Raw genomic sequence first — 17591 nt, forward strand, 5'->3', positions numbered from 1 at the left:
TTTAAAATCTAGATTTAAAAAAATATAACTATTGGTGCCCCAAAATTTCATGGGTTAAAGATTTTGTAAACTAACTGTAGAATGTTAAAGTAATTTAACTCATTTAAGTTAACCCACTATAAGTTTTAGTAACTTTTCTCATCACCTTGTAAGAAAGGAAGATGTGATTTATTAATTGTGCTTTCAAAATTATAAGAAAGAGGCAGTTAGACAGAAGGAAATAAAATATAAAATTAGAAAGGGGGTAAAGAGGTCAGAATTTATAGATATGACTGTATACTTGATAAAAAATCAGAGAGAATCAAATGAAAATCTGTAACAAATAGTAGGAGAATTTAGTAATGTGACTTAGTACAAAATTTGTATACAAAGAAATCCACAGCTCTTCTAGATACAAATGATAGTAGTTAGAAAATAAGCAAAGACATAGTTTATAATAAACTCAAAATATACCAGGCAGTAAGCTAATAATATATGTGCAAGATCCAGCTGCTGAATAAAACTGTTTAAAGTTCCTAAGGGACACAAAAGGAAGCTTGAGTAATTGAAGAAGTTTCACTATCGAATATTTTGAATCTCCATAAATTAACTTAAAAATTTTTAATATTATCCCATCAAGATACCAGTAAGTTTTTTCTTTTCTAAGAAAGGCTGTTTACATAAATAAACCTACCTACAAGAATAGTGAAGAAAGTTGTATAAAAAGAAAACTAATGCTGAATGACATGGGATACAAATGGCCATACCAGTTATTCAAATGTACATAAAATTAATATTTAAAACACTTATCTATGCACATGAATAGACTAATATAGGCCAGTAATAGACTAAAAATCATAAATAGGCCAAATGCTTTTAGGGATGTAAAAATGGCATTGCCTGTAGGTAGAAAAATGATGAGCTATAGATAAATGATGTTTGGGACAACTGGGTAACTATTTTTAAAAGAAAGTCAGATTGGTTCCATACATTACTCCAAATATAAAGATTAATTTCACTTGGAAGGAAAAGTATTTTTATTATCTTTCTCTTAAAATGGGGAAACGTGATATAAAATTTAGATCCTACAAAAAATACATTGGTGTGATCAGCTCCATAAAAGTAAAAACATTCCATATGAAAGAAACCACAGCAAAAAAAGGCAACAGTGAAACAACAACCTCACATCAGGTTTTGAAACATTATATTCAAAGCATGAATTCATTTAATATACAGACCACTCTTAGAAATTCTTCAGAAAAAAAAAAAAAGACCAAAAATGAGGAAAGCATTTGAAGAAGCAGTCTACTGAAAAGGAAATGAAAAATAAACTACAAAGAGATACCATTTTTTCTCTCTCACACAGACAAAACTAAAAAGTTAGTAAACCTTGGCAAAGGCGTAAGGAAATAAGCAGTCCCATTGTTCTTAAGAAACTATATTGGTATAGGATTAGTGAGCAATAGGAAATTTTAATCAAGATTAAAAATACATGTTTTTTTCAAAAATGTGACTCATAGTACTTCGAGTCAAAAAATTGACTCATAGTACTTCGAGGAATTTAATCCACTGGTGATATTCTTACATATGTGAAATGCTGCATAAACAACTATATTCATTAGAGTTATTTGTATTAGAAAAAGATTATAAGAAGCCTAATTGTTGATCAGCAAAGAAATAAATGTATATTTTTGCATTTGCCCATTCAGTGGGATTTTATACAGTCATTAAAAAGAGTGAGGCGCAGTGTGTGTGTGTATGTATGTGTGTAAATAGATATGGAAAGATCCCCAAATATATTGTTAAATGAAAAAACAAGTAGTGTGTGTATGTGTGCATGCGTGTGTACATTAAATAGAAACATACTTTTTTCTATGAAAGAAAGAAAGTGAAAGTGTTAGTTGCTCAGTCATGTCCGAGTCTTCATGACCTCATGGACTGTAGTCAGTCTCCTCTGTCCGTGGGATTTCCCAGACAAGAATGTTGGAGTGGGTTGCCATTTCCTTCTCCAGGGAACTTTCCCGACCCAGGGATCAAACCCAGATCTCCTGCATTGTAGGCTGATTCTTTACCACCTGAGCCACCAGGGAAGCCCCATACATTCCTATATGCTTATATAAGTACAAGATATCTCTAGAAGAATGCATGAAGGAAAAAGTTTGGGAGGCATATGAATGTATTTTCAATTAAAAAGTGATTTATTATTTTAAAAAAACTCAGGCAAGCTCTTAATGATTATAAAGTGTATCTACCCAAATGCATATAACTGCAACAACCTTTTCTTTTACTTTATGCCCAGTAAAAGATTGTCTATGAGGTATCATGGTTCAAATTAAACCTTGATCCTTGGTTTTAGAAAACGTCCTCTTTTATTGGTCGGTAGAAAGTTTAGAGAATGAAAACTTGCATTAAATTTAGTAAAGATTTATAGAACCATTCTTACTATTCAATATTTTGGAGTGAAGGTGAACATTGGTATTTTTATTCATGTACTCAGAGTCTGGATTGTTCTCTTTAATCACTAACTCTCTCAGACATTTATTGAGCAATCACTATTGACCAGTCACTGTGCTTCTATGGGTGTAAAGGTTTACAGTAGGGTAATAGAGCTAATTTCATCACTGAAAGGTACCTAATGCTCCTAGGCAAAAAATGGAAGTCCACAAAGAGCCCCAAACTTCTTTCAAGTGGTTAGCTTTCATTTTCTTTCTCATCACATTATTTTTTTTTTTTTGCATTGAAGATTTTAATAGATAAGGCTCTTATCATAAACATTCATGTATTTGTGTATGCATTCAGTTCAGCTGCTCAGTTGTGTCTGACTCTGCGACCCCATAGACTGCAGCACGCCATGCTTCCCTATCACCAGCTCCCAGAACTTGCTCAAACTTATGTCCGTTGAGTCTGTGATGACATTCAGCCATCTCATCCACTGTCGTCCCCTTCTCCTCCTGCCTTCAAGCTTTCCCAGAATCAGGGTCTTTTCCAATGAGTCAGTTCTTTGCATCAGGTGGCCAAAGCATTGGAACTTCAGCTTTAGCATCAGTTCTTCCAATGAATATTCAGGACTAATTTCCTTTAGGATTCACTGGTTTGATCTCCTTGCAGTCCAAGGGACTCTCAAGAGTCTTCTCCAACACCACAGTTCAAAAGCATCAGCTCTTTGGTGCTCAGCTTTCTTTATAGCCCAAATCTCACATCTATACATGACCACTGGAAAAACCATAGCTTTGACTAGATGGACCTTTGTCGGCAAAATAATGTCTCTGCTTTTAATATGCTGTCTAGGTTGGTCATAGCTTTTCTTCCAAGGAGCAAGTGTCTTTTATTTATTTATTTTTTTTTCTTTTTTTTTTTTTAATTTTTTTTATTAGTTGGAGGCTAATTACTTCACAACATTTCAGTGGGTTTTGTCATACACTGATATGAATCAGCCATAGATTTACACATTATTTTTTAAATCACAAATGTTAATATGTTGTAAATTGATTAATTTTAGATTCACCAAAATTATGTTTATCTTCTCATTATGTTACTAATATAAAATTCAAAATGTCTAAAGGTTGGGTAAGATTGGCTAGCAAGAGAATGAAAGAGAGGCAAAAATTCAAATAATACTTAACACCCCTTATATAGAATTCAGTTCAGTTCAGTTGCTCAGTCGTGTCTGACTCTTTGCGACCCCATGAATCGCAGCACACCAAGCCTCCCTGTCCATCACCAACTCCCGGAGATTACTCAAATTCATGTCCATCGAGTCGGTGATGCCATCCAGCCATCTCATCCTCTGTCGTCCCCTTCTCCTCCTGCCCCCAATCCCTCCCAGCATCAGGGTCTTTCCCAATGAGTCAACTCTTCGCATGAGGTGGCCAAAGTATTGGAGTTTCAGCTTCAGCATCAGTCCTTCCAATGAACACCCAGGACTGATCTCCTTTAGGATGGACTGGTTGGATCGCCTTGCAGTCCAAGGGACTCTCAAGAGTCTTCTGCAACACCACAGTTCAAAAGCATCAATTTTTTGGCGGTCAGCTTTCTTCACAGTCCAACTCTCACATCCATACATGACCACTGGAAAAACCATAGCCTTGACTAGATGGACTTTTGTTGGCAAAGTAATGTCTCTGCTTTTTAATATGCTCTCTAGGTTGGTCATAACTTTCCTTCCAAGGAGTAAGCGTCTTTTAATTTCATGGCTGCAATCACCATCTGCAGTGATTAACTGCAGCCTAACTCTGGCAAAGAAAAAGATTTGATCTTGTTTAGTACAAGTTTCAAGTTTCAGTCACTCAGTCCTGTCTGACTCTTTGCGACCCCATGGACTGCAACACTCCAGGTTTCCCTGTCCTTCATCAGCTTCCGGAGCCTGCTCAAACTCATGTCTATCGGTGACGACATCCAACCATCGTATCCCCTGTCGTCCCCTTCTCCTCTTGCCTTCAATCTTTCCCAGCATCGGGACTTTTCAAATGAATCAGCTCTTCACGTCAGGTGACCGAAGTATTAGAGCTTCAGCATCAGTCCTTCCAATGAATATTCAGGACTGATCTCCTTTAGGATTGACTGATTTGATCTCCTTGCAGTTGAAGGGACTGTCAAGAGTCTTCTCCAACAGCACAGTTCAAAAGCATGAATTCTTTGGTGCTCAGCTTTCTTTATAGTCCAACTCTCACATCCATACATAACTACTGGAAAACCCATAGCTTTGACTAGAGGGACCTTTGTTGGCAAAGTAATGTCTCTGCTTTTTAATATGCTGTCTAGGTTGGTCATAGCTTTTCTTCCAAGAAGCAAGCGCCTTTTAATTTCATGGCTGCAGTCGGTGTTTCCATTGTTTCCCTATCTATTTGCCCTGAGGTGATGGGACTGGATGCCATGATCTTAGTTTTCTGAATGTTGAGTTTTTCACTCAACATTTCACTCAACTTTTTTCACTCTCCTCTTTCACTTTCATCAAGAGGTATGTTTAGTACAGTGTTCCTCAAACTTGAATGTACATTATGTTTGGAGCATTGATTAAATGCATTGCCGGGCCCCACCCTCTAGCCTTTTGATTGAGTGTGGAGAAGGACCTAAGATTTGCATTTCTTTTAAGCACCTGGTGATTCTGATAATGCTGATCCAGAATTACACTTAGAGAAAACCTGTTTTAATGATTATATGAACTAAATATAAACTGAAAATGTTCATAGTACTCAGAATAGTCTGAAAAAGGCAGATTTGAAATCTTAAATTTGAAAATATAAATTTGGCCTTAAATCCTATCACCTAATCCTAACCCAGCAGATTCCTGAAGGGTGATTGTAATCCCTAGAGCTTATACAGTTGATATCTTAAAATTAATTTTATATTCATGCACCAGTAACGCCAGTCTCACAGAGTCCTGGTGAGGGTGGAGGGGTGTGGGCTTTACAGAATAATCAATGGAGAAGGCAATGGCACCCCACTCCAGTACCCTTGCCTGGAGCATCCCATGGATGGAGGAGCCTGGTAGGCTGCAGTCCATGGGGTCGCTAAGAGTTGGACACGACTGAGCGACTTCACTTTGACTTTTCACTTTCATGGCATTGGAGAAGGAAATGGCAACCCACTCCAGTGTTCTTGCCTGGAGAATCCCAGGGACGGGGGATCCTGGTGGACTGCCATCTGTGCGGTCGCACAGAGTCGGACACGACTGAAGCGACTTAGCAGCAGCAGCAATGGAAGCCTAAAACGACAATGGTTTCAGTTTACCTAGTTAAACCAAATGTTCTCAGAACATACTCAGTTCATGCAAGTATCTTCTCTAGATGTTTTTTGTTTCTTATCAATATTTCAAAATAGCTTGAGGGGATACAAAATTGCCAAAACTTCAGGTTGAAAGCAAAATAATAAAAAACAATTTTAGATGTCATAAAATTATAACTGAGTAAAAAAAATTTCATATAGTTAAACATTTGCAAGATCTAAGACTTCTTTTCTCTAAAGGCTTAATGTATAAGATTAAGGTATTGTCTTAGCTACTTCTGGTTCAAGAGATGAAGAGCAAAACTGGTTAGGTGTGTTTTCTGGGCATTGTAAATTTTTTTAAGAGTTAACAACCAGTCCTGAATCTTTTGGTTAAACTTTTGTTTAATATTGCTATGGATTAATATATTCACATGTTGATTTCTATATTGGTTGAATGTACAACTTACAGAGTAGTATCATATTCACAACTTTAGCCTCAGTGAGCTGTTTCTGTCTGCATCGTAGGGATTCATGGGCCCAAGAGACCCTTGTAGATCCTTAGAAGGGATCCAGTTACTAGAAGGGACTAACTGTTCACGCAGAGCATTCAAAGTTTGGGGGCCACAATCTACAGTAAAAATACCTTTACACAGTGGCCTTTTACTACTCATACACATACATACATGCATACATTCATGAGTACACACTTGTATGCACACACATATGACTTATATACATAATATACATTCATATAGGGAGGACTGAAGCCAAAGTTGTACATAATGTGTGCCAGGATATTTGAGTATTTTTCTACTCTTTTTGATTTCTTTAATGTTTCAAAAATGCTGGTCAGGGTGGTTGATTTCATAACCTACTAATGGGTTACACCTTACTTTCTGAAAAGTGCTGCTTTGGAAGAACTGAAGAAGAGATCAAAGCATCAGCAACATGTATGAGCAGCCAGGATGCAGTTTTCATTCTTTTTAAAAAAAATTATTTATTTTTAATTGGAGGATGATTACTTTACAATACTGTGTTGGTTTCTACCATACATCAACATGAGTCAGCCACAGGTATACATATGTCTCCTCCCTCTTGAACTTCCACCCACCTCCCATCCCATCTCACCCCTCTAGGTTGTCACAGAGCACTGAATTTGAGCTCCATTCTTTTTGTTTGTTTTTCATTATTGTTGTTTTGCATTTCTAACACATGTTCAGATGATTCCAACAAGCGTCTGGGACCACACTTGGAAAACACCTGTGAGGTGATTATATAGACTAAATGCAGAGTGAAAGAGTGTTTTCCTTTGTGCTCCTGGTTTGAAGTACTTACTGTGAAAGTGCCCTGCCATCCAATACACTAACACACCAGGAGGTGGTCATTTCTAACAGGTATAAGGGCAGTTGTCACATGGCTCATGTCAGCGATCACAGGTATTTTTTCTAAACAAGCCACCCAGTAGAAATATTTGTATCTTGCTGTGCTGTGCTTAGTCGCTCAGTCATGTACAACTCTTTGCAACCCCATGGACGGTAGCCCACCAGGCTCCTCTGTCCATGGGGATTCTCCAAGCAAGAATACTGGTGTCGATTGCCATGCCCTCCTCCAGGGGATCTTCCCAACCCAGGGATCGAGCCCAAGTCTCCCACATTGCAGGCAGATTATTTACCTTCTGAGCCACAAGGAAAGCCCAAGAATACTGGAGTGAGTAGCCTATCCCTTTCTCCAGGGCTCTTCCTGACCCAGGAATGAAACCAGGGTACCCTGCATTGCAGGTGGATTCTTTACCAGCTGAGCTACCAGGGAAACCCATTTGTATCTTACTTGATCTCAACTACAAACAGAATGTAAAGTCAAGAGTTCAGGAGAAAAAATATCCCAAAGGAAATTTCCAGTCTTAAGTGTATTATCCTCATTGGGTCTCTCTAATAAATTTACTTTTCTTTTACAAGGAAACAAACATGATGTTTCTCTGAAAAAAAAAAAAAAGTTAACTTGTGAGGTTAACAAAATAACCTATATTAATAAGAAAATGCAATCATTGCATAACTATTTTATGATAAGTAAAATTAACTATCATTCAAACTTTTTTGTTGCTTTGTAACTTGATCATTTTGAAATCATTTTCAAGCAATGCTTATTAATCATATTCAAGTCCTTTCTATTAGAAAATGAATCTTGTTAATAGCAAATCATTAAGCAAATTTTAATCTTACAAGCCACTCCTCAGCAGTGATATTTCTACTTGATTAGTGTTCATGTTGTATTTGTATAAAATGGAAATTATGTTGAATGTAGAGTGATAAATCTTGGATTCCAGTCTCCAGGTGTATAAATACCTATATAATCCCATAGACACTCAATTTTCTGATCTGTGAAAAGGAGATAATATTGCTTGCCTTTGCTGTTTCACAAAGTTGTAGTGAAGATCAAATGAGATTTAATCTAAAAAGGCTTTATAAATCATAAAACGTCATGGTATTATTTCTATTTTTAAATTGCTTTCTTAGTTCTAGAAAGGAAATAATTTCTACCATGAGACCAATTTTAATTATAGTGGTAGTTGAATATATCAATCTTGACCTTTAGTCTTTAAAAGAGTTTAAAAAGCCATTTCAGAGTCACTAGAATATGCCGTGACCTATAAGACAATGAATAAGTTGATATAATTATTCTTTTTCCTTCTATTAATGGCACGTAATTGAATGGTCGATATTTACATTAAGACAAAGTTCTAACTGTCCACACATATGATATTCTATTTGGGCCATGGAATAGATGCCCGTAATATGTATATAAATCACGTGTACAGGGGAGCCTCTTTTTGGCCCTGTGCAACTCCTGCAAAAAGATTCAGCATCTCTCAGGATGAGAGGTTGAGGTCAACCTTCCTTTTCCTTTTCACTGAAGGTGACTGACATTCCCCAACATTGATGCATCCTGATGTTTGAAATAAGATTAGCTTTAAAACAACTGTTTCCAGAATTACTTAAATAACTCTCTCTCTTAGAAGTAATGGTGATGACAAAATTAATGTCAACAATAAATAAAAGACTCAATACCTCTCCAAGTTTCTCTGCATTTGAACCTGAAATTTACCTTTATGACAGCATCAACTGCCCCTAAATGAAGCCTGTGCTCCAGCCAGTTTTGACTACTTGTACCTGAAGTATGTGTGAGTGGCATCAATTTTACTGAAGATGTTGTGGAGGAAAGAGCTGAGGGTTCAGGGTCACATACTGCAGAGTCCCCCAGAGCCCCGGTGCACCACCTGCCCTCCCCAGTCTGCCCATCATCTGCCAGTGAACGTTCCCTTCCACTCTGCCCAGGTCCCCGTCTCCTCAAATCTCTCAGCCCTCCAGCAGAGCACTTAAAGCCTGATGATAGCTCTGCAAAACAAGACGCCATCCTGTGATAAGGATTCTCCTGCGTGAAAAGGCAACAGGGAACCATAAATACCAATTATAAATAACGATGGGGAATTATAAATAATAGGGGAAATGCTTTTTTCTTGTTACATTTTTCTCTTTAAAAGTATTTGCTGCTTTAGTAAAAGTACAATATTGATCTCTTCTTTGAGCTTGAGAAAAGAGAATACAAACACTGTATTTACCGGACCTCAGGCAGCATCTGACCCCCCTCCTGTGCTCTCTCATCCTCTTTTCTTAAGGTCTTGGTGTGACTTTTCTCTTAAGTCCTTATCATGACACTGATTCTTGGGTGAATATCTTACTAGTCTCAAGTTACCCTGGATGCTTGGAGACTCTCCACCTGCCCTTTGATTCTAACAAGGCAACGTTAGCATTTCAGTGATTGGAAAAGAGTCTGCAGCCTGATATTTAGGTCACATTCTTAGTATGGAGAAACTTTTGCCCAAATGAGGGAAGCCCTGGTATTCTGTCTTTTGAGAATTCAGTGTTTGGTTGTGGGAACCAAGTCATACCTGTATTTACTTTAATTCTCCAGTTCCTAACTGGTGACACAAGCCCAGACATTGTTTTGTCATAACAACTGGTGTTACCTTCCTCTCTTTCTTCACCCAAATTAAGCTTTACTCAGAGCAAAACTCATGAGTGTCCCTGCTGATGAAATCTGGGTTTCCCTAAGTAGTCTTCATTGTAAAATATTCGCAGCAAATGCTCAAACCAGGTCTCATCTTTAGAATTATGCTCCATAGTGCTTTGTCATGCAGCACACTGCAAAGAGGCCTTCTATCTTCCTGCTATTGTGTGGTCGGGAAGAAACCTGGCCTATGCATATAGGAAGCTCTCCACATTTCCTGAATTCTGACTCTTCAGACTTTGCCAGGCATTCTGTTGGGGTAGCATCTGAGGTTCGTCATCCCACACTTGTAACTCCTATGGCTGGAAAACTTTTCATTGATCCCTATCATTTTTCTGACCCAGAGGCTGGTCAGTCCTCTAATATTTCAGTGATGTGTCTAAACACAGTGCGAAATCCTCTTTTCCAGTTTCTGAAAATGTTTCTGCAGTAGCACTGGAGCAAGGGTTTCTCTCTCTGACTGATAACCACCCTCAGAGTAGATTCCCATTCTCATAGGAATCCTGTTTTAGCTGGTGAATCTGGAGGGTTTTAATTCACCCCAAGTATTAATGTATTACTAAGTATCTTTTTTTATCTTCCAGAAAAGACTTATTTTTCTAAGAATTTGTGTGCCCATTGTGGCCAGAATGTATATCAGTTTCTTACCTGCTCTTTCACACAGGGAGTTTTAAGTCTCACCCACTCCAGTAATCACACTTAACGCTCTATAAGCCTGGCTTTCCAGGCCGAACATCTCATCTCAAATAGAGCATCCCACCATTTGATCTAAGAGTAGTTGCCATAGCTTCTTATCTGATTATGAGGCAATAGTACAGGATCACCATGGACCAGTCTAAACTCCAAAGCAACACATATCCTAGCATTAGATAATCGTGGAGAGGACGTGTGCACTGTTAGGCACTCAGTCCTAGGATGGTTAAGAGACACAACTTGGGCTATAATATACCTTAGTTCAGAGAACTTATTTCTCCAAAAAAAGGAAAGAAAACAAGCTAAGCTATAGTCCAAAGTTTAATTAGTTTAGGGAAGAAATGGAAAATGTTTGTTTACTGCACTCAATTTTTAATTGTCAAAAACAACAAATCCTTTAGTCATAAAGAAATGGAAATTGCTGTTAACAAGCAAATCAAATCTGAATGTGGATCTCTCCCTCATTATTGCTCTGTCTGCTCTTAGATTTTTGGTGATTTTTACCTTTCACCTAAACCTGTAAAATCAAAAGAAACAGATCATTTTATTTTTAAGTAGACTAAAATCTAATTTCAAATTTTCCACACTCAAACTTTTAAAAAAAGTAGGCATTTTAGCAAATTAAAGTTTTGAGGGAAAAAAAAAGTTTTGAGCAAATTCTTCCTAGAAGAGATTTGCAGTCAGTTGAGGATGGGACTTCTCAGCATTCTTTTGATACATATTTTCTCTCTGAAAGCAGTAGTACTTATTGATACCCTTTTAAGAGATGTAATACTGAGATTCTTTAGTTTTACAATTTAACATTTAGTAAATTTAGTAGAATTTACATTACTCTTTCTGTAATGTAGTTTTTTGGCTTGTACAGTATCATTTTCATCAGTTTATTTTCAAGTATAATGATGAAATACATTAACATTCCATCTGGCAAAGAGTATTTCTGAAGCCAGTTTACTTAAGTGTGTGATCTAAAAAAATTTAACAAAATAATAAATTGTGTTCTATCAGCTTATGAATTATTTTAATACATATTTAAGAGTATTTTTCTATAATTTCTAACCTAACATTCTTCTCTGTATTGCATTTTATTAACTCTGAGGAAGAAGAACCAGTAACTTGAGGAAATAACATAAAATTAAAGCTACCAATTCCTAAGGAAACTAAATTTAATGTTGGCATAATGGAGACTGAACATTCTATCTATACAGTATTCTTTCATTACCATAAAGAAGTTGGACACTTGGTGGGAAAAACAAGACTTTGCTCTGCTATGGATTTTGCCATCCATTTTTTTTTTTTTTTTAGATAGGAGTAGACAGTATGTTAAAATTTCAAGGCATCATTAATTTCCATAGCTAGTGTAAAATATAACTTATCTATGTTAGAAAGCATGAAATATTTTTAACTGCTTATATGAGTATTGATTTGATCAGGTAGCAAAAAGAAAAATAATGATTTCTTTCTTATATAGTGTGATTTTTAAATTTAACCTTAGCTAATATTGTTAATAAACTCCAGTAATCAAATACAGGGTGTTTGGAACCTGATCTTACAGTAAATGCTGTAGTGCTAGGAGCCGAGAGATACTTATCTTTAAATATGAAGGGATCAACAGCACATCTCATTTATTATTGGCACCTCCTACTTAATTAAGGGGTTATGATTACTCATCATACACTGAGATTACACAGAATAAAATTGTTTCTGTGGTTGTCCCTTTTCTTTGTTGGCTCTGAATTATTTTCTCTTCTACATTTCATTTCTGCTATCATTTCTAATATCTCTGCCTCACCACCACATCTTAAAATATGATATAGGATCCATGCTTACATCTAAACGTGTCCATACTAATGATGTTCCACCTCCAAGTTTTAATACAGGATTTAGAGAGAAATGGTTAGATTTAGTAACTTTTGAACATTAATAAAGGTGTCTTTGCACATTTGCATTAAAATACTAATGTATGTAAAATACAGAATCTGTACTATTTTCCTTTTGTGACAGAATAGGGCAAATATTAAATACTTTTTAGGTGGGAGACTAGAGAGAGAGTGGTTACTATTCTTGAACTATGAAAGTCAAGAATGTTTTAACTAGCACAGTCCACTGGGGTTCCTGCTCCTCAGGTCTCCGTTCTGATTATAATTGTGAATATTCAAAAAGGTTTACTTTTATGATTGAGCTTATTATTAGTGTGCCTGTTTTTATGTTAGTCTCTGGGATTGGGGGGAGGAAGGGGGAAATACACATTCAGTGAGAGCTATTCATTAGCCACCATTGAAGGAGAAATTGAACTTTAAAGAATCTATCAAAAATTCTCTGGTGAGCCTTTTATTACTATCTTGTCTTGAGCCCTTTTTTTAATGACATCTATTATCAGATTGAAATGGCGATTGAGACGCTGCAAAAGTCTGACGGTCTGTCCACTCACAGAAGCTCTCTTCTCAACAGCCATGTAAGTTGCCTCTTCTTCATGTAAACTAATCTCTTGCTTGTTCTGCATGTGTTGCTTGCTTCTAAATGCTTGTTTTATTTATTTACTTATTTTGCTTCTTAACCTTCCTTCTCAGCTGCTTATGATCTCTATATCACTTAATGGCATTTTTGTACAGTGGACTAGCTAAAAATAGAGCCCACAATATACTATAGGATTTTGTACTGTTTTGGTACAGATATAACATTTCCAAGTTAATAGCAAGCTGCCATGACTGGTAAAAAGTGGTTGATGATTTAAATTTTCTAGTGTGGTATTTATTTATAATGTTACAAAGCAAATGTTTGTAATCTGCATCTTCATGTCTGAGATGGAGAAATGGTTGTCTCTATTTGTATGACCAGTAATATCCTTTAAGTGGAAAAACATTAATGCCAAACCCAATGATAAACTGTTTAAAATGATGTATTTACCAGTGGGCAGGAAACAGCTCCCTAGAGGAGCTCAGATCCTAAGACTTAAAGAAAAATGAGTCTGGGCCAAGAGAAGAAGTGAGGCTCTAAATAAGCCATAAGCTGCTAATAATTGAGATAAAACAGTATTATTGTTGTTACTATTTCTTAAAGCTTTTAACCATTACCCAGATGCAGCATCACTATAACACTGGTGAGGATAAGAAAGTGATAACCATTTGTGAAACTATAAACATTCTCATTCAATGTTCAAATTTTGGGGAATCAATGAAAATTGATAAAGAATTATTTTGTTATCATGATTTCTGAATATATGAGGATGAGTAAATAGACCTAGACTTAAATCTGTCTAGACAGTTCTTCTAAATTACTATCAGTAACAGTATAATAAGAATTAGAGTTTTCCCTCCCAACTGACAATGTATTCTTAGAGATAAATTATTTTTAATTCTTCCCCATATTTTGTGATGGAACAGTCCAAAATTGGATCACACAAATGAAATAAAATATCATTAATTTTTTTCAATAAACTTTAAAACTTTAGCTTATAGAAAATGTTTTCATTATGCTTTTTAAATATGTGGATTTTCAGACATTTAAATTTTATATTCCAATGTAACACAAAATATTTCATTATGTTTTTACATATTTGTTTTTAGATGAAGTAGTTTGTTTGTTTTCCCAAAGGGAGGTATCATGGCAAATAAAAACAGGTTAATGTGCTTGGAGAATGACTACAATTTTAGTGAAAATTATAGATCATAAATTCTAAAATAATATATATTTTGGCCTTTCTTTTGAAAGTTTAAGGAATGTGATTTTCCCCTTTCTGAAAATTTGTATGCAGTATATCACTCTTTTATATTAATATGTTTCATAGGCATATTCCTGCTGTGTTGGCATGAATCTGTGGTTGTGTGTAGGGGCTGATTTACTATATACTATTAGAATGTTTGTTTGGGGGAAGGGGTGAGGACCACCTGGTGTTTTTTTTTAAAATGGCAAGTGTTGAAAGTGTTGTTCATTTTGGTCAAAAATGTGCAGAGGTATAAAAAAAAATTCTTTAAGTTTCCAGTTACTTTTTGAACTTTCAGACATCTAAGAATTTGTGCTTTGATATTCAATTCACATCTCATTTTCATTTGAGATATATATTTTAGTAAAATATGTGATATGTTTCAATTAACTTGAATTAATCAAATTAATCTTTTTATGAATAATGTGGGTATAAGAAAATTTTTTCTTGTATGTTTTGATTTTTAAACTTTTCAGATATTTTAAAGTTGTTATTCTCTTACAAAATTCATGAAGCACTAATGTTAATGAATGTGTGAGTTAATCTGCATAAACAGCAGAGACATGTTTTTTACTCTTTGGCTTTGTATTTTTTATCACATAGCATGGCAACTCTCATACTGTTTACAACTGACAGAGGCATTTCATTATATAGAAAGATGGGCATAAATGTTGCTAATGTAGTGATAATCTTTCTCTAAATATCCTGATTCACTTTTATTACACCTCTGAGGTACAGTTACTTTTACTTGAAAGCAACACATTTATAATCAAGTCTTTGGAAATAAAAATGATTCTTTATATGGATATAAGTAGTGAAGAAGAAGTCAGTGTTTCTGGTGATGGTCAGGTTTTGTTTCTACCTGAACAGAGAAAAAAAGGTCCTCCTGTCTTTCTGTCCTTGAAAAGTTAGTGATGCTCCTAATTTTTTTTAGATTTATCCAAGGAATAAGCTACTATATGCATTCCAGTTGATAATTACCTGGTGAGGGCATTTTAAATACCCTCTGTTTAAATTCTGTTAATTAATTGGTGATCTTCAGTTGTATAAAAAACATGTGTGAAGAATTTTCTTTTTAGTTTAAATATGGCTAACAATTTCAATGTTAATAAACTGGAAGTTACCTTTATCCCTTACTATATATGACACAGAAATATATGAGGTTTGTGGCATTCTTTGAAGTGGACATGAATTCAACTTTATGATGGTAGTTCCCTGACATCAATTTCTACAAAGGACCGATTTCATTAGGCACAGCTTAGGAGAAATTATCAATAAGTTGTGTTCCATACTTACTAGTCATGATTTTTGAGCTGAAAGTCTGTTGTCATTCTATTTTACAATATCGAATAGAATAGATTTTCTATTTTCTCATTATGTATTTGATTATTTGCAATAATTCAGGAGTCTTTTATTAGAGTCAAACAAATAACCCCTGTCAGTATAATCTAGCTTGCTTGCTTCATTTTTTACCTCTCTTTCTACACATTAGAAGATGGAGTGAGTATTAAGCTTTATATCCCTGTTCAGCATATTCTTAAGAATATTTTGTACTGCTACTCTATTTTTATCATCATCATGCTGTTATCATGCAGGTCAAAATATATTTACAACTTGTCTTTCTCATATCCAACCTCACCAGTGACTGAGTACAGTTACATTGAATGCCATGTTCTATTAACATTATTAATATAATGGCACTTATTTCAGTAGTAGCATCATACAGGCAGATGGTAAATATTTATTGACAAGTGAAAATTCTAAGACAATAAAAATTGATATGTTTTGTCCACTGATAACATCCCTGGTGCCTAGAACAGTGCCTGGTACATAGTAGATGCTCACTAAATATTTGCTGAATGATTAAACATAGGAAACAAATAATGGATGGGAAAAGACCTTATCTTACCTTCAGTAGTCTAAATGTCTCTGCCAATCATGCGTGCATTTATTTGGGGACTCATACGTGCATTCTTTGTTATGAAGTGTGCTTCAGTTAGGCGTATGTGTGAGCCTCATTGATAGACAGTGGTCTTTTCCCTGTATACCATTTGAATGAAAGAATTTATTGCTGGTCTGTCATTTCCTCATGTGGAGCCTTTAGTTTATTTAAATATTTCTAAGTATTTTGGCAAGTGAAAATGTTATGGGTAAATGATGGGTGGTCTTCCTAAATGAATTAGAATATCTTAATTCTCTTCATTGCAGATTTAAGTTTATTTTATACTCCTTCTTAGTTATAATTAACATAAATTGGTATTTAATGGTTATACTGTATCCAATTTGGGATACTTTGGATTATAAATTTATATGCAGAAATGTTCTTAAATTAATTGTTCCTAAATTTTATGTAACATTCTTCAGCTTGTACATTTTAAAAATTCCCTGTAAAATATATAAATAGCTTTAGGCATTTATTTTATATACCTTTCACAATTTAGCAAATAATTGTTTCATCAATTTTGCATTTTAGCTATTGAAATATATTCAGCTTAAAGCAAAATGTTGTTTTATGCTCACTTTCCCTTGACTTGGCTGTGTTGTAAATATAAGTTATGATGGAAATAAGACCTGTCAAAATGCATATCATCAGTGAACTGAACTTAAAATGAATCCTAATGGATAATAATCCATCTGGGAAAAAATGCCAAATGTTACATTTAGATGTTAATTGGGGAATGCAATATGTATTTTTTTTTAATTTGTCAATCAGTATTTCCCTTTGGGAAAAATAGGAACTGTTCATCTTCCTTAATCTACTTTGATTAATATAGATTAAATGCAAAGGTTGAAAGATGCATCTTGGTTTCGACCCTTACATGAATTTGTTAGTTCATTAGTAGAATACTCAGGTTTTAAAGATAAAGGTTAAAAGGTCCTATGGTATTTCATAGGCTTTCAAAATCATAAATATAAACAAATATTTTTAAGACATTTTATGAATGAGTGAAAGAAATAGCACTGGTTTATTTCCAAATTAGTAAATGTTAAGGATATTGAATTACTGTCCAAATTTTATTAAAGACAAAACCCAAGGAAAATGTATCTTATAACAGGCATTAACTTCCCTGGGGTAACACATGGAGTAAATGCCTTCAGGTTACATTTAACTGCTCAGTTTCTCTTATAATAAAAATTAGTCCTTAATACTGTGTTTTAGACTCAAAGATGTGACTTAAGAGTTTCATCACTGTGTCAAAACTCAAAGGTTAAATGCTGGCATGTAGAATGTAGATTATACTCCTCAGCTAAATTTCAAAATCGTGTGTAATTCCTAAACCAATTTCTGCTTCCACAGTGAGTTTCTAGGAGCACTACCCCTGTCTGTACAGCCGTTGGCAGGCTTCCTTGCTGGAGCTGTCATGGCCGCGGCAGAGCCACCTCTCATCCTTCAGGGCTTTTACCTCTATTTGACCTCCCTGTGCTCTTCCCAGGAGATCTGCAGGCT

The 17591-nt window shown here is 35.2% G+C and overlaps 1 protein-coding gene across 7 annotated transcripts in view; it reads left to right on the top strand.

Moving 5' to 3' along the window:
* RFX3 (regulatory factor X3) overlaps positions 1-17591 on the top strand; it is a 311370-nt gene that overhangs the window by 209688 nt on the left and 84091 nt on the right. For 6 of the 7 annotated variants that reach the window (XM_043890994.1, XM_043890996.1, XM_043890995.1 and 3 more), the window contains one exon: positions 12821-12895. The exons of the other annotated variant lie outside the window; for it this stretch is intronic. In XM_043890994.1, coding sequence (XP_043746929.1) covers positions 12821-12895 — 75 coding nt within the window. The remainder of the gene's footprint in view (positions 1-12820; positions 12896-17591) is intronic. 7 annotated transcript variants of the gene reach the window in all.

Source organism: Cervus elaphus, chromosome 29, assembly GCF_910594005.1.
Source record: "Cervus elaphus chromosome 29, mCerEla1.1, whole genome shotgun sequence".
In the NCBI taxonomy this organism is placed as follows: domain Eukaryota; kingdom Metazoa; phylum Chordata; class Mammalia; order Artiodactyla; family Cervidae; genus Cervus; species Cervus elaphus.